The sequence below is a fragment of the Anomalospiza imberbis genome, chromosome 3 (assembly GCF_031753505.1).
Source record: "Anomalospiza imberbis isolate Cuckoo-Finch-1a 21T00152 chromosome 3, ASM3175350v1, whole genome shotgun sequence".
Taxonomy (NCBI): Eukaryota; Metazoa; Chordata; class Aves; order Passeriformes; family Viduidae; genus Anomalospiza; species Anomalospiza imberbis.
The window spans coordinates 85,526,449-85,539,274 of NC_089683.1; the positions used below are offsets into that span (position 1 = coordinate 85,526,449).

The following is a 12,826-nucleotide window of genomic DNA, read 5'->3' on the forward strand; positions in this document are numbered from 1 at the left end:
CAGACTCTAAGGAAATAAAGGCACAGGTAGAAATTTCATGACCTTCTAAAAGTGGGACTTCAAGAGTGGCTTATGTTTACTTTATTAGTGAAAATTGAAAATTGAAAATAAGTCACTTTTTTTTCTCATCTAACTTAAATTGAAATATGGCTCTCCTATTCTAAAACAAAAATAGCCTCACACAAGTATCAGTTACTAAGTATCACATCACTGAAGGCAAGGGAGTCCAGTCCAGTGTCGCCATAGAAGTGGTTTAGGTTTTGTTTGTTTTGCTTGCAAACGAGGTCAAAAATACTTTTGAAAAAGCTTCCCATAGGCACCCTCTGTTCCCTGAAATTAAAAACCATCAATTCAGGAGTCCAGCTGTCAGCATAAGGCACACTAAATCAGCAGACCAGATTCACTGTCCCCTCTCAGTCTTCGTACCCTGCTAGACTGTCCCGGTCTCGCTGTGCCAAGCCCTTCACCTCAGCTGAGCTTCTGCCAGAGCTCTCAGCGCTGTCTTTTACAGTCTGGCTTGAGCTCAGCCCTCACCACTCTGCCTCTGTTTACAAGAGCCAAGGTACATCTTCAGACCTTAAGAAGAAATCAAATTCATTTGCAGAGGTTACCCTCAGACATTCTCGAGTGAGTGAGTGAGTGAGTGAGTGAGTGAATTTATACCCCAGCACTGTGCAGCTGTGTTGGTGCAAGCAGGACATGAAATGCCTGTGTGTGGCTGACAAGGGGCTGGGCTGCCCACAGGAGTTTGAAGGAAAAATGATTCCCACTCACCTTTTGAGTTGGTTTGGGATTTTTTTTTTTTTACTATTTATAATACGCTTGAGTTTTAAAAATAAGCCTGTCCTCATTGCTCCTTAGAGTCTGACTCAGTACCAACACCACTGACAGAGAGGGCCGTACTTAGAGGTACTTGTCATCTTTGGGAGGAAAATCACTGGGCAAAACCAGAAGTGCCAGTGCTAGCCAGGAGGTGGCAGAGGAGTCAGGCTACCTTGTACACTAGTTTCTGCATTGTTTTGGCAAAAAGACAAATAGAAACTGAGGAAAGACAACAAAACCCAGTCCCACCCTCCATCTTCAGGAATAAGAGGATGAAACCCTTAATCATATTCCTGCTTGTATTTATACTAATTGCTCCTCTTCCTGAGACCTGACTTTATGAAATTATGCATGCACACCAAGCAGATGAGTTTCCATAGAAACTCAGGAGCTGAACTTTCATTAGAAAAATCTTTTTTTAAAAAAATCTTCCAGATAAAAACGCACATTGCCTGTCAGTGGGTGGTTTTCTGAATTTAGATATATTTTTTTTTCTTTTGCACTGTAAGCAGATTGCACTGGACCTACATAGCAACAACATGCAGGCATTGTTTATAGCAAGCCAGACTCCATGGGGAAATGAGAAATTCAGTAGCAAGGAGAAGCTCTCAAGTGCAAATACCTCAGAGAAACAAAAACTCAAGTGCTCAGTGCTGCGTCTTCCTGAGGCTTGAGGTTTGTTCAGCCTCCAGCTCTCAAAATGCTTGTGGTTTGCAAGGAGTAGTGTGGGGAGGAGGGGAGAGAGGAAATGCAAAACCAGAAACTCTCCTGCACACAGAATTAATGATGTTCAACCTGTCCTTTAAACATCAGCAGCATATTTGTGCCGCTTCAGTTAAGCCTTGCTAAAAGGCTGACACCATCTGTCACAGTTCACTCTGGGCAAAGGACTAGGTCTGTGCCGGGGCTGGGGAGTGTTGGCAGACCTGTGTTGGCCAAACCCCAGCCTTCACTTGGGCTGAGGTCTGGAGCCCAGTGTCATGTGCCCACACTGCATGGAAGTCCAGGCATGCGTGCAGGAAGAGGGGATGGGGCTGTTCCTCATCAGAAGGGGGAAGCAGGATGGTGGCATGCCTGGGAAGGGCCACAGACCTGGGCAGCATTTGGCACCAACAGCTGTGCATGTAAGCAAGGAGGAGGTGAAAATCTCAAACTGCTTTAGCAAATGTTTCCTCCAAAAACATAGCAGTTTTTCACTTGTGCAGTATATTGTAGCATCAACAGGAGGCCTTCCCCTGGCTTTGGGGAGCCTGGAATAGCTCTCTCTGAGGGTTCACAGATGTTTTCTCAGCCAAACTGGCAAGCTTGAAAACACTGAATACCAAAGAGGAAATTTTCATGTGAGCTGCACTTCCTGGTGGGCATCCGCCCCCGGTGGGCACAGCAGCTGGGTGTGCAGAACACAGTGCTCCTCCTGGGCCTCCAGCACAGTCACAGCAAACACTGGGAAGCCACAGCAGGGAAGCCACACCAGGTTGTGGTTCTTGACCAGCAAGGATGCTGGGGCATGCAAGGGAGTTGTGCTGCACGAGCAGTTTACGATGAGGTGGATTTCACTGCAGCATTGTTGAGAGGCGCGAGATGTCAGCCGGGCAGGGAATTCCCCTCCTCGTTGGAGAGGAATGACAGGCAGCAGCTGCACAGGCTCGCTGGCCCCTGTGCCTCCAGGGCCAGCAGCCCTCTGAGAGCACTGAGAGGCTCGATGCTGCTTAGTGTCAGGGTGAGCACAGCGCTGGCTCCCCTGCCACCAGAGAGCACAATCGGCTCTGCTCGATCAGCACAACAGGAAGAGATTTTAGGAAGAGTGGGTTTGTGGTCAGGACAAACTTGAGCTAAGATAGCTCCTGTCTATTCTTGGCTCAGCAGCAGATTTGCTGTGGCCACACTACTTGCCCTTTCTATGCCTCATTATCCCTGTCAAGTGGGTGACTCAAATTATAATTGCACAAATTCCTTCCAGTCTGCCATTACATGCCTGCAGTGATCTCCAGCCAGCTACCTCCAGGGGAACCAGCCTCTCCCACCAGGGAACCTCTGTGCCACCTATGCCTGTTCTCAAGGGGATTGTAAGATTAGACCCTGTTGCCTTGTCATTTTCCTACGTAGAGAGGAACCTAAAGAAAAAACACTCCCACTGCATCTCTAAACAATCAGATTGGATACTGAGTTGATCATTCAGGTCAAGGTTATGGGCAAGAAGGAGGCAGTGAAGTTTTTCATAGCACCACCAATATTTGATTAAATGGCTGTTTCTTAATTTTTCTCTCCGGCAAATTAATGTGTTTCTGTAGGTATTAGTACTATCACTGGCCTTAAGGATGCTGATGCACCCTGTGTTTAATGGTACTTTTGTAAAAGCAAACAAAACAAACCAGAGGAAAAATCTTCACTGTTTCTGAAAGCATCACCATTCTTTCATCAGAAGTTTACTTGGGTTCTAGTTGTGAGAGATTTCAGGTTTCTTACATCTTTTCATATGCACTAAAGGCATTTAGATTAAAAATTAAGCTAATGCTTTTCCTCATATATATATATGCATCCACCTACTACGTTGTCCCAGGAAAAGCATGAAGGCAGGCAGTCATCTCACTTGCCAGCATTTTCATGGGTGAATGTGGGCAGAGGCCATGCAGAGCTTGGCAGGTGACATGGCAGTGCTGGCTGCTTCTTCCAGAGGCCACACCTGGATGAAACTGGTGGAAGGTTCATCCTGGTGTGTGCACCTTCAGGAGGAAGTAGAGAAATGCCACAGATATGTTGTGGCCTGCAAAGCCCATGTGAACATCTGGGCTCGACATGGTTGACTACTGTGTAATTAACAGGGAGCCTGGCTCATTAGGTGCTTTGTGGGTTCAGACACATCCATGAGAGCCCTACAGGAAAACATGTTCTTCCTAACACTTCTTTCATTCTCCCCCTCCTGTTCCTTCCAGATGGTTACACCCACTTGTGTCTTTTCTTACCCTAAGGACAGCTTTTTAAACAAGGTTCCTCCATCCTTCTTCTCTCCCACACTGCTTTAGGATCTACATTGAAGTGCAGGAGGACAGAGCTGTTACATCCCATGCTGTTACATACAGCCTGCCCATAGAAGGCTGGAAGGAGACCTCGTCCCTCTGCCCCCTGTTTGTTGAGAAGAAAGATCTCAGTGTGGCCAGGATGTAGGAGATGAGAGTCTTTATCAGCCTCAGCTGGGTGTTGCAGATGTGCAGGAATGAATTCAGATGCTGGCTGTAGTCAAACCTATGTATATTTTCTGGGCAAGGAGAGAGGGATGCTTAAAGGGCCTGTAACCTTTCTTCTGTATAGCACCAGTGAACGCTCTCCCAGTAACACACAGCAGGAGCACTTGCAGAGCTGAATCTGAATCTGCTTTAAAAAATTATTTTCATAATTACTTTTTAAAGTGTGCATCACTATCAAAAACCACAGAACTTAACAATTGATCACTTTTATTCTTCAGAAATAGGTGAAGATGCCCCCTCCATAGGACGCCTGTGCCTGCACTCATAGGACAGCTTGGTGGGAGCTTGGAGTGCTCCATTTCTTCCTCTCATCTGCGCTGTTGTTAACTGCTCGTCACTTGTTTGTTGACAGGGCCTGGTGCTGAGCAGACTTGGGCGGAGGGAATTGGCCCAGAAAGTCCTCAGAGATGCCATCCGGATCCAGACCACCAGTCACATTGCCTGGAACAGCCTTGGAGAGGTCTTGCAAGCTCAGGGGAAAAACGAAGCAGCCATTGAATGTTTCCTTACTGCCCTGGACCTTGAATCCAGCAGTCCTGTCATTCCATTCACCGTCATACCCAGGGAGCTCTGAGGCTTCTCCCTGCAGCTAGGCATCTTCATTGCGTGGACAGACACCAAAACCAAGCAGATAAACAAAGAAGAAGCCCAACAGAAAAGTGCCATTGTAACCTGTACTGGGCTAAGTAATTCCAGGACGGGGCTCAGGTGTACAGGCTTAGTTTAGACAAGCCAAACTGTAGATTTGCAACAGGCAGAAACAGAGAATGCCTTTTTCTTCACAGATGCCTGGCTAGCCTCCTGTTCAAGTTAATAGCACGGCTTATTTCAAAGTGCTGGTTCAAGGTGACTGTAGAAAGATTGTGCTAGGGTACAGCTGTTCAAAGTACTTGCACCTTTCAGTGTTCATTGAAAATAAAACCCCCAAGTCCTGAATGAAAGCCCAGATCTGCTCTAAATAGGAGTAAATTCACCAACTAACATGACCAAGATGTGTTTAAGTATGTGGCTCTCTCCCCACAGATCTGACAGGACAAGAATGACCGTTGCACCAAATAGACATGCAATATATGGTATTTACAAAATTATTTCATCTATTTTGATAATCCTTTTTCCTGCCTTGCTTTTATATACTGTATATGCTCACTATATTTAGTGTAGCACTTGCCTAGACCAATTTAAAAATAAATTTTCGTTTTTAATTAAAAATACTTTTTTAAAAATAAAGCAGTTATTGCAGTATAATTCACAAAAGCGGAAAGACCAAAGGCCAAATCAGTTCACACTTGAACTAGTATTAAAAACATGTAAATATCTCCACTTACATATTTATTGAAAGGCCTTACATGAAGTAACTAATTATAAGCTCTGAGCTTCATTCTTATTAATCACCTAGGCATCAGCTTAATGAGGAATGTAGTGTTGACCAGTATATAGTGACTGAACTCTGTGCTCTATTGCATTACCATTCCTGGCACAAAGCATTTTCATATCCAGCTTTTGATGATGCAAAAGAAGGCAGCAGTCTTTTAAGGGAAAGTGTGCTGAAAGCAGTATGGGTGTATATGAATTGCTTCTTCCTTAAAACTAAATCTGTGGATTGTCCAGAGAAATTTCACATTAGAGGTCCGGAGCTGAGCCTTCAGTGGCATAATTTTGTGTCTCCTATCAGATGTAGTAGTGAGGAACTTCTGATCCACACAGCCTCCCTGTGGCCAGGGAGGGGATGCAGCTGGCACAGCCCCTGATGAGCTGCTACTTAGCTCTCTCTGACCTCTCCAGGGCCTTGGCAGTGAGGTGGAGCTAGACTGTGCTGTCACACACACCTGTCCAGACAAGTCCCAAGGTAAAGATGATGCAGTAATTTGCTGCACTTTTCTAAAAAAAAAAAAAAAAAAAAGGGCTGGGGCTTTGTAAGTTTGCACTAAAGCACACTTTGTACTATAATTCTGCCCAGTATTGTGATCCACAACTAGTTCACTCTGGAAATAATAATATCCTCAGGCAATAAATAAGATAGGGTTGTTTCTTACGGAGCCTGAGGCTCTGGCAGCAGACTTGAAGTCAGCATTGTTTACAGTTATTTGGAAATCTGCAGGCTAATGGAGAGCTGGGCCCTTATCCTGCTCCCAGCCCACACCATCAGAGAACTCCCACCCCCAGCCTTCCCTCTGCACCAAGGGAAGCACATTGCTCTCAGGTTCCTCAGAGCAACCTGGTGCACTCAGGCCAATATTTTTATTTTTTCCCCTTAAATGATGCAGATGCAATTGCCTGGCTTATTTATCTGTTCACTGAGGTATTCCAGATCTGATCTAGGCTGATTTCACTCCATGTGAAAGCAGCCCAGCCATGAAAGGTGCTCAGCCCATAAGTCCTCTGGCTTTCCAGTGCCTCACAGGCACCCAAAAGGACTTTTTTAGGCCAGGGGCAGGTTTCCAAGGAGACAGTGTTCCCCAGCCATATTCCTTGTTTGCATTAGCACCATCAGCAGAGGCAGGAGTAGGTGTTAAAGTACCAGAATTAAAGGAGTTTCATGAAGACAAAAAGATGCAGACGAGACGTTTTGCTGCGAAGGATGCTATGAAGTCAGCTCACTCTGCACTGCAGGGGGGAAAGAGGGAAGGGGAGGGGAAGAGGTGCAGTTGTTGACATAATATGTAAATTGTTTACCCAGGTGTTTTAAGCCCAGTTTCACAGTCAGATGCAATCTGACAATAGACTTAAGCAGATATATATATATATATATATAGATAGATATTCTGGTGTTTGTTCTGCTCCACAGTTCCCAGGGTGGGAGCGAAGCTTCTGTGTGAGACACAGAACAAGAGTCCGTGTGGTCGTGCGTCGCTGCTCCATTGTGTAATGTATATTTGCAAAGCACTGCCATAGAAACTTCTGTGTATTGGGCAGCTATTTGAGTACAAGCTGCGCATCCACCTCTGCCACCAAGGAACTGCTTTAAGAGGTCTGTAACATAGCTGGTCTGTGACCTGGCAGGAGGGTGCCTGTTTCCCAGCAGCAGCTGCAAAGCAAACACGCACAGATCCATTTGCTTCTGCACGCGTAGCTTGCAAACAGCCACCAGCCCATCACATATGTTGTGATTAGGCAAACTTCATCCTGATGATAATCAGACTTGCCACAGCACTCATTTTCCTGGAAGAGTCATGAGTACTTTGAGTGCTTCAACAAGTGAGATGTTGCCAGAGTGGTCCCATCTTGGGTGCATTAATGAGCATTGCTGGCATTGGAATCTCAGTCCTAAGAGCCTCTACTCCATGTGTGGCAGAGAAGATGTACATGAGTAAAGGCCATCATCAACAGGAATCAGAGGGCTGTGGTACCCTCTACCAGCTCATCACACCACAGCCCCCGCAACAATTGCAGACAAAGTACTTGGCCTACATACTGGACTCAATCCTGAGATTTCCTGCATGCTTCCCAGAGATGCAAAGTACCTCTTGGCTGGAAGGGTATTGTATTGGCTTGAAATGCTCTGTACAATGCAGGAAAGAGAGTGGCTGTTGCAGACTTACGAGTACTTTGGGGGTAAATCCTCCAGCTATATTTGTTAATCGTGCTCACCAAAACAGAAGTCTTCCCAAACTTACATGCTTCCTCTCTCACTCAGCCTGGATTTTGTTCACACTTCCAGTAACAGAAAAACAAAGACAACTGCTTCAGACAAGCCTATGTATTGTAGTATTTATTTAGATAGCAGTGTTGATAAATCTGATAGACTTACTTCCCTGAGCTCAGTAATATGCATGGCAGGGAGCATGGCATGCTTAATGCTCACGGTTTGAGATTCAAGAACAGAAGATTTACATCCCATCTGTCATATGATTATTACAGATCATAAGTAATGGAAGTCTGGGGTGCAATAACTTTGGGGAACCAATTCTGCAAGTTTTAGCACTGACTTTAGTCTTAACAGAGTTTTCTTATTCATTTGTTTTGAAAGAGGAAGATAAAAAGCCCACATAATTGCCTAAAGTATCACGGTCCTCTTGTTCCACCACAAGGTTCTTTTCCATTTTTTGGCAGAGTACATGCAAAAAGAAAAAATAATTACCTTCTGTCTTCCTGTTGTGCAGTAAAGGAGCGGTATGTGCCGTTGCCTTTGACCAACAAGGAGGATTGCATATTGTAACAAACGTGACTCTGCCTCCAGGATAACAGAAGGAGAAGCCCAATAGGCCAGGGAACAGCTCTCCTCCCTGCCTTATCCCGTGTAAAGTGTCATTAGTACCACTGGAGCAGTTGGTTACGAGCATTCCCCCAGCTGAGGTCTGCCCACCCGTGTGCTCATTCTGTACAGAGAGTACAGCAGATCCTGCACCATGCAAGGACCCCGTCCATTTCTATTGGAAGCAGTTCGTACTACTGATTATCACAATGCTTCAGAAGTGCTAATTACCTTTTCTTGGTAATGACTAATAAATACAAATGGAGAACAGTCCTGGAGGGTGTTTACTTGAAAATTCACTGGCTAGGTACCAAAGCAGGCACAGCACTGGCTGCTGCAGTTTGAATTACAGTTATTTTGTCCAAAAAAATGTTCAATTTTCAGAGAGTCTTGGTAAAGAATGAGTTTAGCTAGTTTGTATTTCTTTTTAATGTCAGCAGAATGGGAAACCTTTTTAGTGAAAAGACATCACTGCCATGATCTTTTTTCAACCAAACTAACAGAGATTTGATAGTTGCAGTTCAGCCTACGAGACGGAGGCATCCCAAAGCAACTGTGCTGCATCAATAATTCCCTCTGACTCAATTGTATTACAGGCATATTTTGACAATTATGCAATGGGCATGTGGAGCTGAGACGCTTCTCCCTCCTTATTTGGCTAAGGGGAGCTGCTTTGTGCCCAAAGGGACAGCTGTGGCACCCATCTGGGTGCCTGTCAGGGCTGCCCTGGCGCCTGCCACCTGCAGGGTGGCTGCTGCCACCAGCCCAGTGCATCTTGTGTGCCAAACACCCATCACTTGTGCTGGTTCAATGACCCTCAGACTGCTCCCTAAGCCTGGCTCCAAGGGACGGTTTCCTTGCTGCTGAGTTGTTGTTCAGTGCTGCAGGATATCAGTGCATGATCAGACAGAAAGTTGTTTTCCCAGAAATGGAAAGCTAAATCGTCCATCAGTGATGTTGGCAGGAAGGGAGGTAACCACTTACCCAGCAGTTGCCATCCAACTGTTATCCTCCAACTTTGCTTTTAATGAACTGGTTTGTGCCTTCAGCTCCAGCAAACCAAGGCAGGTTCCCAGGTGACTGGATACTAAAAGATCCAGCTCATTTTCCCACAGAAGGACATGCCAGTCAGTGGCTTAAGCAACTGTTGGGGATGCAATGCTGTGCCATGTGTAGCAGCCCATGATGATACAAGTAAAGAACCTCCCTGAGCCAGTGCACAGAGAGGTGCTCAGCCTTTGCACATCCAAGCATGTCCTACATGCCACTCTGATACAGCTGTCACAGGTGTTAGAATCAGTTTTCCATGTAACTTAACTTCTTTTGTCATTGTATGATATTTCCACCAAATTTAATAAATTTGACCCTGTGGAAAACAAAAAATGCTCCTTATATTTCCTGCTGCATTTATTCATGCCACAGATGTTCCAAGCATTATGAAATGTCCAGTTGTTGTATTAACTGGAACCCAGTGTGCCTAGGAGTTACCAGTTGCAAAGGGTATTTTGGCCTACACCCTGTAGTTCATGGGAAAAATGAGAGTAAGCATGCAAGCAGCATGCCTCTAGAGAGGAACAGAGCCAGGAAAATGGAGCAATGTAGCTTCAGATGTTTGGATTTGTGGAGATTTAAGCAAGCATCATGCTTTTCTTGTGCTTCATCCAGTAAAAATAAACAAAGGTAGTGTGAGAAACTCTAACATCAAGGTAATATGCAAATACTATGCTGTCAAGTTTAGGGACTTACCTTACTTTGGCCACAATGCCATTAATCATCTTTTTTGCTACAAACAGTTACTCCTGTGGTTATTTGGAAATAAAATGGGTCCATTCAAGAGCTTCCAGAGCATTCTGTGCATTGGCATACTAATCTTTTGGGCAGGTTTCAGGAGGGCCTGCTTAAAAAGTCCATCCCTTAGTTTCATACTCAAATGAGATTAAGGATGAGGTTTTTGAAGAACATTTCTTCATAACTGTGGCTGCTTTGGTTTATGAGTGTACTCAGCATAACTCAGGCAGAACAAGGTTCCTCTGTGGAAATAACAGATTTAAGTCCTTCAGCTGCTCATATGGTCTTAAAAATTGAAAATTTAAGTGAATAAAATAATGGCTCTAACTTTTTTCCCCATCTTTCTCTTGATACAGAGAGGGAGCAAAACACTGGTGTGGGGGAGGGAGGGAGGGAGAAGGCTTCCATGTCCCCTCCAAGCAGGAGCCCAACTGAAGGCTTGCAACTGAGCCCCAGCAAAAGCTGGAGAATTTCATTGTTCAGTGCCCTCTGAGGGAGACCACTCATCTTTGCTGGTACCTAATGCTGGTACATTGCCTGTACCCTCTCTGCATCACACAGACATTTAATATTCCCTTTCTGTTTAAATGGGAAGAAAATAAGCCTTTTTGCCCCTTATTTTTGCTGGAAGGCACTCCAGTTGGTTTGGGAGCTCCACCTTTAATAAAGAATCACTTCTTCCCTTGCAGAGAACCAAGTTGCATTTCAGTGATAATTTTGACATGATACTCTTGAAAGGTCATTAAGAATAATTTAATAAATTTTAATAAATTATGATATATTTGATTTAATTTTAATATTTTATTCATACCTCCACTTCTTTCTGCACCAGAATGTTCAGATACATATAATATATTCCTGCTTCATGTGAGGTCCAGATATTTAGCAGTTCCTGATATTTAGCAGTCCCATAAACTTCCCAAGGGAAGAGATGAGAAGCATTGCTGCCTCCCAGATGCTCTCTTCCATGACAGTCTCAGGCGATCAGATTTTTGTGGAGTCACCAAAGCACCAGCGTTTACTTTGTCTTTAACCACATCTCTCAGGAAATGTCACATCCCAGTTAGACGTGCCTGAACCAGTCTTTGCAACAAAGGAAAAATAACCTCCTGCTCTTTAAAGACTGGTGTTAGAGAAAATAGACGTGGGCAACATTGGCTAATTGCGTTGCCAGTAGCAGCCATGAGAGCATTTAAATGAGCTGTAGCTGTCAAGCCAGTTTCCTGTGCTGTGTTGTCTCCAAAACAAAGAGCAACATCTCACAGCCAAAACATCCCCAGATGCACCAGCTGAAGGGCAAGATTCAAGGGCTTTCTCAGTGCTCCAACTTAAGCAAGTGTTAAACAGTGGAGGAAAAAATCCTTGCAGGTCATTGCCCTGAGTGTCAGAGCTGCAACTTCTAGGTCTGATCCCATTTAGAACTGATATAGCTGCTGTGATCATCTGGCTAATGGAGGAGGAGAAGCAGGTAGGCAGAACAACTGAATTTAATACAGCAAAAGTGGCAGGCATTGCATCATGGCCTAAAAAAGCAGAAGAGCAATAAAAACTGTAAAGCAGGAGATCTTTTCCTTACTGAGGAGCTCTCACAGAGGCAAAGCTCAGCTTCACCAGCTTTTCTGACAGAAACATGCAAAAACCTCATTCTTTGAGAGTAAGAGTAGATGCCAAGCAGCCTCCTGACTGCAAAGACCTCTCTGTATCTCACCAGAGACCCCAGTCCAGCCAGAGAGCACAGGACCCAGACCCCTCTCCAGTGTGCCAGTCCTGTGCCTGTCAAGCAGCATGGTCCTCAAAGCAAACACTTCATTACATTATTCATGACAAGTCAGACATCTTTTTTTATAATGCAGTTGTTTATTATATTGTAATTATGTCTGTAAACCAGGATGTTTGAATGAATCAGCAATAATTATCCCTGTATTTTGTTGTCCAGTGAGTGGAGCTGACATATGCAGTCTGGGTTTGCAGTGCTGGGTACTGTTTCAAAAGGATAGGAGTTAAGGATATAGCGATTTTCTGGTCAGTGGAGGTTAGAGGTGATTTTGTGCCCAGTTTAAATGGCATTGTCTGGCAGAGACAATTAGTAAATGAAACGCTGCCTCACCAGAGGCTTTGCAGCCTCTGAGTCTCTTCCAGCCTGACAACAAACAGAAATTTGAGATGGTATCTCAGGTTTCCAAAACAGGAAGCTGCTAAATCCAGCAAGAGAGCAATTCATTTCCCACTTATAATGATGCTGCTTTTTAATCCCCTTTGAGGATACTGAAGTGTTTTCAGAAGGGTAGCAAGGGAGGTATTTCATCCCCATTTTTCACCATATGAAAGACCAATTCTGCCAGGAGTGGAGCCGAGAGAGGGGTGTTTCTCTGTGCAGAACTGGTTGCTTCACTGTGACTCAGGCTCTGTTCCTTTCTGCAGTCTGCCTCCCACCCCTGACTACCATACCCGAGTCACAGCACGGCACAGCCCTCCTTCAAACCCCTTTTTCTTCCAAGGTCTCTTCTGTGGAGGAGGAGTTAATGAAAGTTCCCACTCACTTGTTATATTAATGCACTATAAATGACTTCTATAATTTATCAGAGTGGCCTACATGAGGCACAGGTTGGTGCAATTACAAGGTACAGAAATGTACCTTGGACACCAGGTTCCTCTGGACAAGTGGTCCAGGTCTGGCCTTGGAATAGTACTGTGCCAAGGGGATGAGTTATCACAGCCAAAGCTTTTATCTTTTTTTTTAATTTTCTCTGTTCTCCCATCATCCCCTCTTGGGTATTTG

General features: G+C 44.7%; 1 protein-coding gene across 7 annotated transcripts in view; it reads left to right on the plus strand.

Annotated features, from left to right (window-relative positions):
• Positions 1 to 12,826, plus strand: part of TTC7A (tetratricopeptide repeat domain 7A) — a 205,865-nt gene that overhangs the window by 162,860 nt on the left and 30,179 nt on the right. For 6 of the 7 annotated variants that reach the window (XM_068185514.1, XM_068185512.1, XM_068185515.1 and 3 more), the window contains one exon: positions 4,420 to 6,130. The exons of the other annotated variant lie outside the window; for it this stretch is intronic. In XM_068185514.1, coding sequence (XP_068041615.1) covers positions 4,420 to 4,641 — 222 coding nt within the window. In that variant the 3' untranslated portion in view covers positions 4,642 to 6,130. Of the gene's footprint in view, positions 1 to 4,419; positions 6,131 to 12,826 lie in introns of those variants that run through there. 7 annotated transcript variants of the gene reach the window in all.